Below are 17,769 nucleotides of genomic sequence, written 5' to 3'. Positions count from 1 at the left end.
GCCCTGGGCTCTGCGCTTTGGGGGGCCCCGCAGAGCCAGGTGGAGCAGCTGCGGCAACTCCGTGCTGCCACCAGCTTTATGCCTGACCACTAGGCACCCTCCCCTGCTGAATCTGCTGCCGGCTTCCTTACATCTGGGGGCAAGGCCCTGCACAGATTGATTTGCCCTGGGCCCCACACCCTGCTCTGATCGTCTCTGGTTAGCTCTTTATTTTTAGGTCATCAGCATGCTTTTGCTATATTTGTACAGTCCAAAGTAGCCATTCGGTTAAACCTGTGCATGTAGCATATTACAAGTTTTATGCTTGTGATATTCAAGTGTAGAATGTGTTAACAGTATGGCAGCATGGAGCCTCAGTTAAACTTCTGCATTGCACAATCTCTACCTTGTACCTGTATAGCTCCATGACTTCCACAGGCTCTCAGAGGTGAAATTGTGTTAAATTTGATTGGCTCACACCTCATGGGCCCATGCTTCTTCTGCAGTTGCCTCTAGGGGTAGGGACAGACCTCTCTCTCTCTCTCTCTCTCTCTCACACCTCTGTTTAAGTTATCAGAAACTGATTTAAACTTGTAACAGAACAAATGTTCAGTGCACATAAACCAGTTTGAAACTGGTTTGGGATAAACCTGTTTGAATGTAGTATCAGACTTAACTGGTTTGGATCAATATGTTTTATGCAGCATCTGTCCCAGACCCCTTCCTGGTTTAACTTAAGCCAGAGTTTTCCAACATCCCAGAATGCTCTCTGGGCTGGGTGGGGCTCTCTGCTCCAGAGAGCTGGGCTGGCCCCTCCCTTCTGCTGCCTAGCTACAGCTCCAGCAGAGACTGCACATACAGCAGAATCTGCCTGGCTTCCTCCTGCTCCCCTACCCCCTCACCACTCCCTGCTGAAGCAGGGATTCCCCTCCCCTCTGCCATATGCAGACACCTCGGCATTAGCTAGCATACCTCATGCTAGCTACAGACCATGCTGTGGCAGACAGCACAGTGTCAGCTTGGGGCTTTTTGGAGATAATCAACAGGTAACTGGTAACTATTTCCAAGGAAGGAATTGAGGGACGTTGTTTAAGAGCTTGAACTAATGAGAGAAGCTTTTGTTTTCTTAATGGGATGATTAAACACTGAGTTGGGGGTGATAAACGCTGTGTTATCAACTCCCTGCTGGGCAGGGCAGGGGGAGAACCTCTCCCTAATTGGAGTGTTCTGCCTGAGCCTGGCCACGCTTCCCCTCAGCTCAGCACTGTAGAATGGAAGGGAGGGCTGCTCTAGTGTCCTCCTGGCTTCTAGCTTGAGCCACTGCAGGCATGTGCCTGCATTTCTGGAATGAAAAGGGAATGTTTATCCACCTCCAAATTGGTTCAAGCTTTGCAGGTTAAGCTAACCTGCAAAGCTTGAATCAATTCAGGCTCAGGCTTTTTGATTGTCTGGCCCTAGCCTAGGAGCCAGGGCACAAGCATTTCCTCTAATGCAAATGTGTCCTCTTGTCCTTTTGACATAGTCATTTTGCTTGCTGAACAGCTCTAGTAGTGAGATCCATGTTTACAGCAGCCTTTATTCATTAGCCACCTGTTCTGTTCTGTATAAATTCCTTCACAGCTCTCCTTGCAGAAATGTCTGAGCACCTTCTTGTAGTGCACTCAGGGACACAAACAACACCTGCCATGTGTGATGCATTTTCACTCTCATCCTTTCCCCAGAGGAAGGATTGTATGCAGTGGAGTGTTTTGGCTTTTTTTAAAGTATGAGCAGTTCTGGAAAGCAAGGTAGAAGAATTGCATCAGAGAGGTGAGGGGTGTGGTGGCCCTTAGTGACTGTGGGATCTTGTTCCAATCTCAGAACAGGTCCCCCCTTCTCCCCAGAGCTCCATCTCCTGCAAAGGTTGAAGCAGTTTATTTAGATATGCTGAGCTCAAGCTGTTTAGCACCTGGTTGATAAGAACCAGCATGCTTAAACTTGACTTAGCTATCTTATTGCAAGCTAAATGTACAAAGGGATGTATGATGTGCTTGCTGCTGTCTGTATTGCTGAGGAGATGTCCTGTGCTAACTGTAGTTACTTATGGGCTGTTTGGCTTCATGCTTGGGTATATTGTAGTCCAGTTGGAAGATGACAAAAGTGCAGGTATAGGAGGCAGGTCAGCATTCAGTTGTATAGGAGGCAGGTCAGCATTCAGTGGTATGGGATACAGTCTCCTAGACAACCTAAGTTGGTTAAAAGCCCTGCTCTTGGGTACTGCTGAGGGAACACTGATTATCATTAAGCATAGAGATGGTTAGCTATGTTAGTGTGAAGTCAGACGGAAAATAGGGCAGGTGGCCTTAGAGCTTAGATGCTAGTATCTGACAAAGTAGGTTGTTGCTTAAAATAGCTCTTGCTTCTCTGACCCAGTTTGTCTCTAAGGTGCCATACCTTCCTGGCTTTTGTTACCAGTGAGGGATCCAGGTGCATTTCTTAAAAAATAAACTCAACTGACCGGTTGCATGGTGGGTTTCAAACAAAGGAGACTGCCCTGTGCCTCCAGAGTCTATAATGTGCTCTCTGCTGCATACCCACAAAACCTTTGCTCAGATTTAACCAGCTCTCATTCCTCCAGGAGATGAAGCTAATCTTGTCCAAGTGCTGGGCTATATTGGTGGCAGTGGCGTGGGTAGAATAGGTAGAATTTGCATGTCATTTGCATATTGATGGCATTTGAGCTCAATAGTCCCTTTTGACATTTTATCTAAGTCCCATTTTTTTTATGTGAGTTGCACTCCTCAACACCTCTCAAAGATCTCAGTCCTAGTGACTGTGGTTATTGAATAGGAAGGGAGAGAACTTTGATCTTTGTGGACCTCTACAGACAAGGTGAGATGGACATAGCGGTGTGGTTTCCTATTAAGAACTTCTTTCCCAGGAAGAACGTAAACCATTTTAGTGCATTCCCCTTACGCCCCTCCTCCTCTTTGACAGGATAGCAATAATTCATGGTTGAATATGTCTAATGTTGAAAAGAGGATAGACATGGATGTCTGCCCTCTATTTATTGTCAGCAGGAGATCCATCAGTTTAACTAAAGTGGTTTCTGATCCATTTCCTGGCCTGAACCCAGATTGTACGAGGTCTGTAATATTAGCTTCAGTTAGCTGAGCTTGTAATTGACATTTGGCTGGCTTTCTATTATCTTGTTGCTGGGTAGTAGCTGGATACAACTGATGAATCCAGGATGAGTTTTGTCGCAACCCATCCCAGTTCCCACCTGGATAATCAGGGCAGGGCAATTATACTTCATACTAAGTGTCTAAGGGCTTGTCTACCCACTATGGCAATATGAGGGAGGTCCCAGGGATGGCTCAGCCCTCTGCTCCAGGAGACCTGTACTGACCCAGTATAGATGAGTTCAGAGTCTTATCTATAGGGAAATCCTCTTTTTCCCTGCCTTGTTCCTGAAGAAAACATTTACATGTTTATTTTTGTGTAACATGCCTTCATCTTGGCTTTAAACACCCAAGTCACAAAAAGCAGGAGGACCCACCCACCTTTTGTCCAATAGCTTTGCGGTGAGGGCAGTTATGTATGTTTGTGGATGGCACCAAATCATTCAGCGGAACAAAACCAAAGCTGACTCTGAAGAATTGCAGAAGGATCTCAAAAATTCAATGACTAGGTAACAAAATAGCCAATGAAGCTCAGTGTTGCCGAGTTGTAGGTGGGGAACAAATAACCCCAGATGTACATAGATGATGATGATGAACTCTACATTTGCTGTTACCACTCAAGAAAGAGACCTTGGAATTATGGATAGTTCTCTGAAAATGCCAACAAAAAATTCAGCAGACACCCAAAAGGAAAATAAAATATTAAGAAGGGAATTGAAAACCAAGCAGAAAATGTTACCATAGCACTGTGTAAGTGCATGGTATGTTCACCCCTTGAATTTTGCATGTGGTTCTAGTCTCCTGACTTCAAAAAGGGTATAGCAGAGGAAGAAAAAGTACAGAGAAGGGCAACAAGGATGGAAGATTAAATAGGGTAGCACCTTTCATATTAGAGAAAAAGGCAACTGAAGGGGAATTATGATAGAGGTGTATAAAATCATGAATAGTGTAGTGGGCTTGTTGGGCTTTGCCCAGCTCTTCAGGCTTAGGAAACTGCGAATGTGATTTGGTGGGGCAAAACCCACCAATCGGAGACAGGCAGAGGAGGAGCCAGGAGGAGAGTCTGCTTTGCCTCTATTCCAAAGGGGTGGGGCAGGAGTGGACCTAATTGGGAACTGCAGTTGCAGCTCCCTGATTGGTTCATTTTCGATCTGGGGGCGGAGCCCCAGAAGGGGATATATGGAGCTGTGTGCTGAGCATGCGGTGCAGTCAGAAAGAGATGAAGAAGGAAGAGGTCCTGTGGCCAAGAAGAGCTGGGAGAGCTGCCCAGCAGGTGTATCCGGCTGCCCAGAAGAGCCTGAGACATTCTGCCACTGGATGGAAGTAATGGGTGGCGCAGACATTGCTGCACAGAGGGTCTGTGAGGGACTGGGACCCTAGGAGCCGCAGCCAGGTGGCTTGGGTCTTCAACCCTGGCGTGAGGCCGGGCATGGGAGCCAGCACTACGGTGGGGTGAGTCATTGTGGGGCATAAGGCACTGGAGAAGGAGGAGCTGGGTGGTCTGGGACCTATCCCTTGCAGTGGGTCTGCAAGGGCCCTGGGAGAGGAGTGGATCCCGAACACGGGGAGCAGTATTCGGAGTGGCATGGCCCTGGACATGCACGAGGCGGCCCAGGCCCGCAACTCCCTCTGAGAAGGATTGAGCCTTTGGGACACGTGAGTGAGTCGCACTGTTCCCCTGAGGCCTGGAACTGAGCCTCCCCTGGAGAAACATTAGCCAGGCCAGGGCAGCTTATGGACACTCCCCATTCTCCCCAGCTCTTTGGGACATGCGAGTTAGTGGGGCAACAGGTCTCCCACCGGGGGAATGACACTTATGGGGAGGTAGCTTCATTAGAGCGGCAGGAGGAAGTGACCCTCTAAAGGAGGGGAACCCCTAGAGAACTTGTGCCCCTCATATTTTGGAGTGTTTATTATTTGACGCACCACATATCTTTGGAGTGTTTTATTGACTATTAACTATTCGCCTTGTATTTCAGAGTGCCATTTGTTGTTGTACTTACCTGTTCATATTGGTTGGGAGCATTATGCTTATCTGCTTGTATATGGGTATGTATGTAGTTATAGATATCTATCTATTTGTAACCTGTAAATACTCACCTCAATTTGTAAAAATTAAATGTGTACCTGGATAAGACATTATTTTCTGTTCCTCTACTGAGATGTGATAGGTGGGAGGGAACTGCGAGGTAGACAGCAGTTTCCACCCCCAGCACAGGTGCCCTGCTGGCTTTCCCCTTCTATTGGTGAGAGGGGGCACTCACTTGGGGATACCCAGGTTACAATAGCATGGGAGAAGTAAATAGGGACTTACTGCTTATGATTTCCCACAATATTAGACCCTAGGGATCATGAAATGAAATTATTAGGAAGCAGATTTAAAAACAAGCAAAAAAAAAACAAAAGGAAAAGGTTTCCCCTGCCCCCCACAGTGTGTGCAATTTACTTGTGGAACTTGCTGCAAATTAATTTAACCAGGTTCAAAAGAGGATTGGACAGATTCCTGGAGGGTGGGTGCATTGGTGGGTATTTAAACATGATAGCTGGGAGGACAACCTCCAAATTAGGCCTTCCTAAGCCTATGAATATAGAAGAGGGATGAACAGGCAGGGGACAGCAGTCTGGGTAGGCTCTGCATAACTACTCTTTCCTTTAATATCTCTCCCACCATGAGATACAGGAGACTGGGCTAGGTGGAAGACCTAACATGCTAAACCTAAAATCCTGGAAGAGTTTGGACCCACATTTCACCTATACTCAGCAATATACTCTGGTGTTGAAGGTGGGCCAAGAAATGCAAGCGTCATGGAACTACAGTGTGTGTGGGGGGTGGGGGGGGCACCCTCCCCCCACTCCTCTCCCCACACACACACAATCATGGTCTGCATCCCTAGGAAGGAGAGAGGCTTGCATTCTGGGCCCTCTCTCTGCTTGTCTTGCTTTTTATCCAGTGACTATATAATGCAAAATTATTTTTGTTATGTACTATTTTGCATGTTTGCTGTGCACTCCGGCCAGTACATGTCACTTTTCTGCATGGTGTTTATCTCCTGTTGCTGCCTGATGCTTTTTGTTTAAAACTTCAGCTAAGTCTTTTCTTGGTACAATAAAGCTGTCTGTCCCTGTCTGATTTTAGTGGGATAAGCAGGCTCCTGCAATACACAGAACTATTCATAAGGATGGGGAATCTAGTGAGTAGGAGGCTGCCAGTGCTTCATTCTGAACTGTAATTGTCAAGTGCTGCAAGGGAGAAAGGAACCTGCGCTGCCAAGGGGGCCCAGACCAGTGGGGATCTGTCCTGCCCATGGGATGTTCCATGTGACAGCTTTCCATGATGGGGTCCTGGGGTTACATGAAAGCTTTTGATGTGGTCAGGTCATTGTTCAAGGGCTCCTGCACCAACCAGCTCATCTTCTCTCCAGGAGCCAAGTGGATTACCAGCTAACCAGAACTGCGCTGTGCTTTTGACTGTCATTGGGTTGCAGGCTTTTGACATTGTTTGCTCATTGGTGTCTCTGGCTTGACAAGTCGTGTATGGTGAGATCCTCACGCTGCTAAAAGATTACTTTGTACTCCTTCATCTGAAAAGGTTACTTTAGTTCCATTTCAACTAGCACAATTAAGTAGTAGAACAATTGCCTTTCATGAAGAAGCACTTGCTCCTGTGTTTGACAACTGCAATTTAGCAAGGGCAATCCAAAGGGAATTCTCCAAAAAAGTAGTCGGAAGTGCACAAGAAAATAATTTCTTCATTTCTAGGATGCTGTTTTAGTTGTGGTGGGAGATGCAAGACAAGCTGTTTTGACATCAATGTAAAGGCAAGAGTCACACCAAATGCATAAGTTATCAAAAGTTCAAGCTATCTAAAATAAGTCAAGTAAGCAGGCTTTGTCTTTGGCTGTTGCAAATGGGATTTCTGTCTCTGGAGTACTTGCAGGTACTTGCCAAACTGGGTTTGTCAACAGGGTAGGGTGCTGTTTCTACAGGAGACCTGCACTACATGTAGAAACTGTTCCATGTATCATGAATGTAGACTCAGGAGCTAAGTTTGCCTTAATTTTAGAAGAGATGCATGAATTGCTGTGACCTTGTAACTCTACATTTACTGTCCCATGCAAAGGAAGCCTGGTGGACTATGATAAATAAGCAGTTGACTTACTAACATTTTCATTTTATCTGCTAAGGGAAAGGTCAAGTTGTCCTCCAACTCATAACTGCCAAAGGATAGCTAGCCAACTTGCTAGGTAGAGAATAGTTTGAACAAGTGGGCATCAAAGTAACAGGCACCATTCAAGATGTCCTAAAGGAATTCAGCTTTTTTTTTTTTTTTAAGAGGGGCTAGATATGTACAAAGGCCTATATGGGGTGCCAGTTCAAATGAAGTTTTCCTGTGTTGCATTCACCCTCCATCCAAAGACTGAGACCAGTTGCCTTGTCTTAGAAACAGTAGTAAATCTGTTATGATCCACTACTAGTCATGAAACTAAACAATCCTGTGTATGTCTAAAACTATGCAACCAGGCCACACTGGCTGTCTGCAATTGCCCTTGAAGCTACAGAATCAGTGTTATACCTGTCCAAAACTATAAAGAACAAGACATTTTCCAAGCATGTTGACCTGTTGCAAAGTCAAGTTACAGATGAAGTACCACCTACCAATCCAGGAGACTGTACGCCAGCAAGACTGGTTTTTAGGAATCAGTCAATCAGCTGTTTTGCTAGACCTGTCAGATCCTCCAGCTGCTGAAGTGACTTGCAGAGAGCCAAAAGAGCCTGCTGCCAGGGCTGTGGGGCCAGGAGAAAGACAGTAAACCAAAGTTTATATGGCTTGGTGAAATGTTCTGGAAGAGAATAGCTTCCAGACCTATGTCCTAGTCTAGACCCTTGTTCCTAGCTGAGCAGGAACTGATTGCCACTCATTTTTTAATCTAATGACTATTACATGTGAAAGAAGCATCAGAGAAGAGTTGAGCTAATGTCAAAGCAGGTGCTGGGGAGTCAGAGGGATTTAGGCTAAAACCTCATTACTTGGCTAAAACATGGGAGGGTCTTCCACCCCCATCACTTTTTCCAGAACTTGTGCATGTATGTAATTATGTACATCTAAAAATTTACAAGCCAAAGCAAAAATGGGTGCCAAAAGTGGCTAGGTATATGTGCAAAGGGAATAGAATTCTCTTAAGGAATTTCTATGGTTTCTACCCTTAAAAAGCACTGGAGAGGGTGGGACAACTTTGCAAAATGAGTCACGAGACCTCCCCTCCATCTCTGAGCCCAGTCCTATGTGCATGAGGCCAAGGTTTTATTAGTGTTTCAGGGTAGGTAAAATTCCTGGTGCAACAGGTTCTCCATGCAGGTAGTAGTGGATGGTTCCGATCAGAAATAAGCACTTGTAAATACCGATACTCTCCCTCTGCCATGAAGTCCACTGTATACTTGTCTGCTCTTCCCTTTGGGTTTCAGCAGAGAGAGCGAGTGAGAGCAAGAGCCTGTTCTACCACGGAGATGGGCTGGTAGTTGAAGGCCATGGCCCTAGCCTGCAGTCCAAATGAATCCTCAGAGCTTATTGCTCAAGGAGGTATTGGACACCCCTCTGAGCAGGGTAGCTGGCTGGAGCACAGCCTCAGAATCTTGTTCAACTTTGCCCAAGACTTAAGGCAACACGTGACAGACCATGCATGTCCTAAGCCAGTGGTGCTCAACTGTTTGGCCCTGCTCTACTCATCAGGCCCACAGGGCCAGCCTGTGGGCTGGATCAAGGACTAAACACCAGGATTGGGCCCTGGGCTTCAGCACTGTCTCCTCACAGAGATTGATCCCCAGGGGCCTGGCATTGTTTCCTGAATCCACCCCAAAGTCTTGTTTTTCCAGTTTCTCCCATACCAACCTGAGAGCACCCCCTGTATGGAGGGTGGTAGTCTTCCCACACATTAGGTGGAGGTGACTGGCTTGGCCCCATCTTTGTTCTTGGTGGCATCTTCAGAGCAAGGGCGCCTGCCCTCCCCTTTTTCAGTAATAAGGACCACCTGGTACCTAAGCACCAGTAAGTAGCAATGTTCTCTGGTCAGTGAAGCCTCACCCATTATGAGCAAGGAAACCCTGAGCACAAGTGAACTCTCCCGAGTGGAGGAGCCTTTAGGGGTTTGTACATAGAGGGCTACAGCTGTAACAGACCACAGCCTGTGAAGTGGGTTTCAGGGGATACATTGGGGAGGGGGAAGATTATTTCTTCCAAGAGTCCTAGCTTTCTGTGAATTGAATCCACTACTGGTATGACCTCTCATTCCTTCTTTACATTTTATCTGTGGGGAGGGTTGTAACCATTCATGGAACGAACCCAGCACTTACCAGTGCCCTCTTTGCACCCTCCTCTCCTGATTCCCTCTCCCTTTTATCACTGTGCTAATAAGAAGTCAGGCAGCTAGTTACTTACCAGCCCATACACTCCCAACTCCTCAAGCCTGACTGACACAAACCCCACTACTTACCATGCCACACTGCCCATCCCCACCCATATTCAGGACTTAGCTCCTACCTTTCCTGTGACCCACTTATGCTGACCCCACATTACCCTACATAAACTTCTTAACCATTTATACTGAACACCACTAAAATGCTCCTCCTCTCCCATTCCTATGTGCTAAGTATCATTCACTTGTGTGGTGTCTCAGCTCCTCAATTTGATAAGTTGGTACTCCAGCACATGCAAGAGGTCAACAAGTTCCTCTGCTCCTCACGTCCATTAGCACTTTTACACATGTTCTGGTGGTGGGGAGGGGCAGCACTTTAATTAATTACAGTGGCTCTCAAAGCCACCCTAATTAAAGCCCTGCAGCATCTCGTGCATTAGCTTCCCCGCACTACAAAATGGCAGTGTGGTGTTTGAGCTAAAGCTCACTAGATGAGCTCATTATATGAGCTTTAGTTTCAGTGCTCCTGCCACCATTTTGCAGTGCGGGGATGCTGATACATGAGATGTGGGAGGCTGCTGGAGCACAGTAATTATCACACTCCAGCAGACTTAATCGAGTCTGTTCCAACGTGCTGTAATTACAGCACATCATAGCAGCCTCTACATTTGTGAACAGGCACCCTGTGATACCAGAGGATGAGATGGTTTAACAAGCAGCAAAGTGCCTGAGCACCACTTCATTGAGGACTGTAAGCTATTTGTGTGTCTCAAAACAAAAGCTACCTACAAATGACATCTGCCCATGTGTCTGTGTCTCGCTTGGATGCAGAGGGCTAATCCAAAGCCCAGGTGGGTCACTGGGAGTCCTTTCATAGGCCATAGATAGATGTGTATTTGTAGTGCTACAAAAAATGTAGCACTATTAGGGCTGTCTTCACATCCTGAGCTCCTGGCTGGAGTGCTGCAGAGTTGCTACAAAAGAGTACTCTTGAGCCAGGGGGTTGTGCTGTGCTCCCCTGGGTACCAGGTGGCTCAGGGAGCCTGAGGAAGGGGGAAACCATTGAGCAGGCTGAGACTGGCAGCCAGCCAATCCTGCCTCTGGGGGAGAGCTGGACTAGATGACCTCTGGACCCTTCCAGCCCTAGTTTTTTTGTGATTCAATGATGGTGAAGGGCACACTGCCACGGTGGAAACTAGTGTTCCCTCTAAGCTGCGTGGTATGCATGGCTGCGCATGCCACGCAGCTTAGAGGGAACACTGGTGGCAACACTGGTCTTTGCTATCACTGGGGCAGCAGTGGGCCCTGTGGTAGTTCATTACCCTCCTGTAGTGGCATTGGGGGGGGGGCAAGCAGAGCTGCAGTTCTTGGCTAAGGGGCAGTACAATGTCAGCCCCACAGCAGACTCTGCACCCCTCCCTTCTTGGAAGCGGGGGGGGGGGGAGCAAAGCACCATGGGATAAAGGGGGCCTGAGAAATCTCTTGTAGTACAGTGTGCACACACTACTGAGGTGCTACATTTTGTAGCACCACATGTAATTTCATCTCCAAACATTTTTGTGGCACTACTGGGGGCATGTACATTGGTACCTTTGACTCCTGTAGTGTTACAGAGATTTGTAGTGCTACAAATGTAACGTCTGTCTATGGCCACAGACTACATTGGGTAACACTTCATGTGCTGTAGTGATAACAAAATGATGTGCAAAGCACTAGCGACTGTACAACTTTGTTTTATTTTGTGTGCTTTTATAGGATATAAATAAATGACAAAATTACAAAATTTATAACTGGAAGCCCAAGCATATTTACATAAGTATTTGTTGCAGTGAGGCTACTATTTACTGTTCTCCTATACAATTTTCCTTTTGGTACCATATTTTTAGTGAAGGTTTTCTTTTCCTTTTAATGTCAGTTTACTACATACATATCAACAGTGAATAGGCAAAATATGTACAAGAAACTATTTTGTTCAAGTAAATTGAATACCGTATTAAAAGTTTTCATTACTCCAAGCTATAATTCGGTTTAACTAACCCATATACAGTTATCAATTTTAAACCAAGTTCAGTTTTCCATTTTTGGAATTCACCAATTGATTATTGTAGCTGAAAACCTCAGTCAGATATGAAATAATAATAATAATAAAAAAAACATTAAGACAACCACGCAATTTATCAATATCTCTATAATGAACTCCAAAATGATTCACAATTTGACTGGATAGAACAATATACATTAAAATGTCATTTTTTTTTCCTATAATGATATTTGTACTGTCATAATTCAGTTCTACATAAATATACATCATGGTATTATACAAATACTCCACAGACATTAAAAAAATTAAAACACTTTAAAGAAAATGTAAGTAAATTTCATTAATCAAAGGTCAAACAAATGCTTAACCTTTTTTTGTTTCATGAAAACATTATTATTATTACTTTGGAATTTTTTTCTTTTTCTTTCTTTTTTTATTTAGAAAATGTTAGTACTTTATCAACACTTCTTTCAAACAAGCTTTCTGTGACAGAAACCTTGAAAGCAAAAGCGCTAGTTTTGAATATGTTCTTTAGAACCACTGAGATTTTTAAAAATACTAGTAGAATTCATGGCTATAGCAACGTTAAACTTTGTAAACTGTATGTACGTGTAGTGCAATGACTAGTCTGCTTCCAATTCTGCTCCCATCAGATGAAGCATCCAGTGCATTGATGCCACAACTCTTAGCATTTTGCTAATGGTACAATAGCAATGGTTTAGTTAACTTTAAAATAAATAATCTTTCATAATTAATCTGACTTCCTCTCTCATAAATATTACTATGTTCTTCTATAGCATTCCTCTTCCATAAAAATATGTAATACAAGACATGTTTTTTGTGCATTATTAAATCCTCTGTTTAACCATTCATAAAATTCTGATCCTTTTATCAGACCGTGATAGGCTCTTATTTTTGTAGAGGACCAAAGGACACTAATGATTACATATAAAACCAGCACACACAGAAATCAGGGTACCTAATTTATTGTCATCTTTGACTTTTAGTCAATAAAGAGTAATTCTTTAGGAATCCAGTGGTTTGACAAATACTATATTTAATCATTCTGGTTTCTATTTCAATTAAAAACTGCCAAGATTTAAATAAAAAAAGCAATCAAATGTCATACTCATTGGCAGCATTAATGTTAGTTTAGAGACCTCTTTAAAAAGTAGAATCCTAAAATAAGAAATCAAAGAAAGCACTGTGGCAAAGTCACAAGAGAGAACTGCATGAAAAATAGTATTTTTCTCTCTCCTCTTGTGGACTGTAATGTAAAAGTCTTCAAATAGTGTCATTCTTCTGTCAGTGCTGCAGGAAGAACATCACCAGAAATGACTATCAGCCTTTTTTTTTTTTTTTGTTAGTTACAAGGCCACTCTTACAGTGCAGTCTTCCTCTCTGCTGGACTGAAACATTGCCGTAAAGGAAAGGCTGTGCTGTGACTGCTTGGAGTGCAAGGCACAACAAAGAACAGAGGACAGTTTTGTATCAGAAAATTGTAGTTTCATACTTGGTATTAATGCCTCTTTTGGCTTCTTGTCCAGGTTCTACAATCCATGGTAGATTGGCAAGAGTCTTTTGTTCAGATGGATCTATCTGCTTTAAAACAAACACATACATTGACCCAGATTAGCACTTCTGGACCCAATCCCTCAAAAGGCTCTAGAATAAATCTGGTGTTTTTACAATAAAAGGTGCAGTGAAAGGTATAGGATATTGTATAGGATCAGAGCTTGCTTAAAACGAAGTTTCAGTAAAGGCTGTATCCTGAGAAGTGCTTTAACCTTTCTAATACTGAGCCAGATGACTGCATCAGTAACTAGAAAGCTTTTTTCTTCTTAAACCTTTATGTATAAATGAATTTCCATAATCTTTTTAAAAAGCATTCACTCACACACAACAAAACAACAGCTCTTTGTCATTTATGTACGTCAGAAGGGAATTTTAAATTCAACAATGTGTTGGCTCAGGGAACCTGTTTGGGATTATGGAGACAATATTGGAAAGACCGGATCTTAGAGCAGGAGAGCTTTGGAGCAGGGGTGCCTGTTGAGAGTCATAAGGAAGGAGGAGGATAGGAGAAGGAGTTGTTTCAGACAGGAGGACAATAGGTAAAAGAGGCAGATTGCTGAGAGTTAAGTAAAATCTTTAGGGTTCAAACTTTGGATGCCTGACTGAACCAAACTTCTCGACTTGAGTTTTCACATACAGTCTAACACAGAGGTTGGCAATGTTTTCCGGTGGGGGGCTGGAATGACCCAGTTAGGGTCAGAGGCAGCCAGGCACTAGGACCCAGCTGCCTCTGCCACTTCTGCCCACTGAGAGTTGAGAACCGGCAGAGGTGTGGTGAAGCCGTGGGTGCTCAAGTGCTGCATGGGCAGAGCCCTCTGCTGAATGCTACTGAAGCCACAGCTCTGCGGGTCAGATCTGGCTCATGGGATACAAGTTGCCAATCCCTGGTCTAACACGTCAGTTAAGGCTTTTATGGTATTATTGCTTTAATAGTTTATCTTCTGGGAACTGGTTTTGAGTCAATCACTAAAGGTAGCAGTATTAATACTAAGGTTTCATAATAGGATCTAAATGAAACAAAGAGATTTTAGAAAGTAATACATTAAGTCAACCTTTAAGCTCTTTTACACAGTAGGAGTAAAGAGGCACTGATTTTTGGCCACTGCATTTAAAACTGCTACAATATATAGAAGCAAAGATGAATCAAGTCAAACACTAGCATAGCAGCATCAGACATACTTGGCTAGTACTACACATATGACTTCTTGAACTTCAGGAGTCTGGTATTATGGAGTGTTTCTAAGGCCAACTCTGCACAGATCCACTTGGAGGTGATCTGTACACACAGCATAGCTCAAACTGGGGGCCTTTGTGGATAAATACATAAATCATCAAAAGGTGCATGCCCACATTTTCTGCTGTAAAACTGTATTTTGGTTTTGTGCGCACCACCTGTTGTTTTTGGTTGGGTTTTTTGGGGGGGTTGGGGTTTTTTTTTGTTTGTTTTTTTTTACTTACCACAGACTTTCGAATGCTAACCCGTGGTTTTGGAATTGGTTTGGTGGGTTTGTTTTCAAAGCTTTCTGGAAGGGTTGAAGAATGGCCTCCTTTGCGTGCTTGTAGAGCAAGCTGATAGGCAACCTCAAATGCTTGTCCTAGTGTAAGAATGATTTCATAGGCTAAATTCTGGAACAATGAAAAAACATAATTTAAAATTAGTATTGCAGTGAATTAGCATTTATGATTGTTAATTAGGGACAATTTTGCATAGGGACAATTTTGCATAGTGCAGTTGTGTAAACTTTACATATATACGGTACAAGTCAGTGTTACTATATAAAGAAATTACAAATAGATCTGATGACTTGCTTGGTCTCTCCCATCTTTAACAGATATGACATAATGCACGTGCCTCTGAGGACAATCAAAATACAATTTTGTGATAATGAAAGGGAGTTTCTTGCAAGGTTTAGTTTAATGACAAGACACAGAATTATGGGAGTTTGGTGAAATCACCCGTTCAGAATGTTGTTGTAGCCCTCATGGTCCAGGAAATGTCCCAGAAGCAAGGATTTTTCGGGATATCTTTTATTGGACAATCTGCCAATAACCCCCCCTGTGTTTCACAGGTAATAACTACCCCCTTGTCTAATGGTCTTCCTTTTCACTAACCAGACTGCCTACTCTATTGCACTTCTTTTATCTTACATTTTAATATTCCTCCAAGCAAACTGTTTGCATCTATGCAGAACCTCATCCGTGATATATAGTTCAGCCTGTACCTGCTTCCCTCAGACCTGAGGAATGCACTTGACTCCTGAAAGCTTGTCCAAATGGTCTCCCAGTTGCACAGTTGATCCAGTAGAAGATATCACAAAAAAATCCTTACCTCAGACCCTTCTTAGAATAATTTCATGCATACTGGCTTCCAGCTTGACTGACTCGTGCTCCAGGTACCTCCTGTTTTGTCCCATTGTTTCTTTAACATTCCACCCCAGCTCTACTTCAAGATTGATCTCCTGACCTGTCCTTCAGAATTGGCAGTCTGAGTCATTGTTTCCCAAGTCTAGTGTCTCAGAACATCTTGTGCTGTGTGTGCTATCACAGAATAAGTAACACTTTGAGAAAATCCAAAGGAAATTGTTAAAAGCAAAACCCCCGTGCTTCATGGGTTTGCATGGTGGAAAATTGGTGCTATGGCAGTGACTGCCCTTCCTAGGGTTTATCTCATGTTGGAACTAGACAGTGCACATGAGTGATTATTTTCTAATTTAAAACTAGGCTACCAAAAGGCCCTGGGAAAGCACTGTAGAATATTGTGTAGGATATTGTGTAGGATATCTATGAATTGTGTAGGCTACCAAGCAAGCCAGATTTGTCAAGAGTAATCGTTACTGGGTGGCAGAGTAACTGGAATGGTAGCAGTTCTTATTGAAAACATGAAAAATAGTTTACAACAAACACTTGCTGAAAAAGAGGTGTTACCTGAACTAGAATTAAGGATTTAGTGCACGCATATTCTTTTTTTGTTTTTGATCCAGGTAGAGTTAGTTCAAATCTGACTGAAACCCAAAGTGCAACTTTATGGTTTCAACTTGCAACCATGATGGTTTCCATAAAAGTCCCACATGGTTTTGATACAAAGCCATGCATATTTTCTTGAAAAATTAATGAATTCTTCAGCTAACCTTGTTTAAGTGTGCTGTTTCTACCAAAGCCTGAAGTAATGCAAAATATGCCTATGCATAAAATCTGCCCTTCATTAGTTACCTTCTCTAATTTTATCCTATTACTTTACTTCAAGCCATAAGCTACATTCCCACAGTGGTCATGAAGGAACTTTTTCTCATGCTATAACAGCAACACACTTAAACAGTGGGGTGAAGTCAGCCCTGGTGTAAGCAAAAGCAGATCCACTGACTTTGGTGGAGCCGCATCTGCTGTAAAAAAGGGGACTAATTCCATGAGTTGTGAAGGTGCAGCTCCTAGCATAAATGATGTGATTAATTGCAAGATGGCCCCAGATTTGCATTTGTTTAAATCACAAAACTTTCTTATGAAAAATCCAGAAAGAAAATGCTTAACTTCACCACCTGGATGTGATCACCTGCTGTGATTGCCTCCACTGCAACAGATTTCTCATGATTTCATACCATTTACATGGAAATAGTCTTCATAAATTGACAAGAGTACAGTTAACTACTTTAATTTGGAAATACTGGCCAAAATTCAATAGTGCTATGAACATAGCTTGTCAATGCAGTCCTCAACTGAAGCCTGAAGGGATCATTATGATGATTTAGTCCGACAATCTTCAGTTCATGAGTCACAGAATTGAAAGCCTTGCTACAGATGTTTAGAATAACACATTTTATAGCTCAAAATGGAGGGCATGTGCTAATGTTGCAACACCACTAAGCCTTCAGAGAAATCTTGCATTGCTGTAGTGACAGGAAGCCACTATACTGTCTCATCACATTGGATTAACTGTAATGAGAGAATAACTAGATTCATAGAGAATGAACTGACTGACTAACAGGGTATAACAACAGCTCAGAAAGCAAGGAAGCTTATAACTATGGTGCTCTGATAGTTCCTCTGACAGTTATACATACAAAGATCACTGGGACCCCCTGCACTAAACATTTGTGAGAGTGGATGGGAACATAGAATTTACCATACAGAGACCACAAGAAGGCCCTCCTGTTTGGATCTTTCCACCAATCAGGAGCTGGTGCAAATTATTTTGTTTTTGAGTTTGTTTATAAAGCATGATACAACAGCAATGACCAGCAAATATGTAATCCAGTGATTCTCACCAGGTTGCCATGGCACCCTGGGGTGCTGTGACAGCCTTTGAAGGGTCCTGCTGGGAGAGAGGAGGTAAGTGAGATAAGCTTGAGTTGCTAAGTACAAGCTTTTCCTGTAGTGTTCACCAGGTTCAAATAAACCAGGCATATGTGAATGAGAAGAACTAAACTAACTTTATTGTGGGACAGTAGGCAACTTCTACAGACCTTTGGTCTCGCACTCTCTCTAATTTACAGCTACCATCTAACTGAGGGACCATCTCCCAATCCCCAAATCTTCTAAATGATAACTTTTATCACTACACTTCCCTGCCAGATGCCCTTCATCCTTCCCAGCCTCTCTTCAAGCAGGT

At 43.4% G+C, this 17,769-nt stretch overlaps 1 protein-coding gene and 1 long non-coding RNA gene across 19 annotated transcripts in view; one reads left to right on the top strand and one right to left on the bottom strand.

Moving 5' to 3' along the window:
• The window catches only part of LOC132250115 (uncharacterized), a 77,925-nt gene that overhangs the window by 9,511 nt on the left and 50,645 nt on the right, over nt 1–17,769 (top strand). For both annotated transcript variants that reach the window (XR_009461676.1, XR_009461675.1), the window contains exon 2: nt 17,654–17,767. This is a non-coding gene — a long non-coding RNA (uncharacterized LOC132250115). The remainder of the gene's footprint in view (nt 1–17,653; nt 17,768–17,769) is intronic.
• Nucleotides 11,268–17,769, bottom strand: part of ANKS1B (ankyrin repeat and sterile alpha motif domain containing 1B) — an 870,204-nt gene continuing 863,702 nt past the window's right edge. For 13 of the 17 annotated variants that reach the window (XM_059726321.1, XM_019480905.2, XM_059726326.1 and 10 more), the window contains 2 exons: nt 14,625–14,792; nt 11,268–13,193 (listed from right to left, as the gene is read on the bottom strand). In XM_059726321.1, coding sequence (XP_059582304.1) covers nt 13,083–13,193; nt 14,625–14,792 — 279 coding nt within the window. In that variant the 3' untranslated portion in view covers nt 11,268–13,082. The remainder of the gene's footprint in view (nt 13,194–14,624; nt 14,793–17,769) is intronic. The other 4 variants (XM_059726322.1, XM_059726330.1, XM_059726331.1 and 1 more) reach the window with 1 other exon arrangement.

This window comes from Alligator mississippiensis, chromosome 4, assembly GCF_030867095.1.
Source record: "Alligator mississippiensis isolate rAllMis1 chromosome 4, rAllMis1, whole genome shotgun sequence".
Taxonomy (NCBI): Eukaryota; Metazoa; Chordata; order Crocodylia; family Alligatoridae; genus Alligator; species Alligator mississippiensis.
The sequence above is the reverse complement of the archived record's forward strand: the minus strand, read 5'-3'. Positions and strand labels throughout refer to the sequence as shown.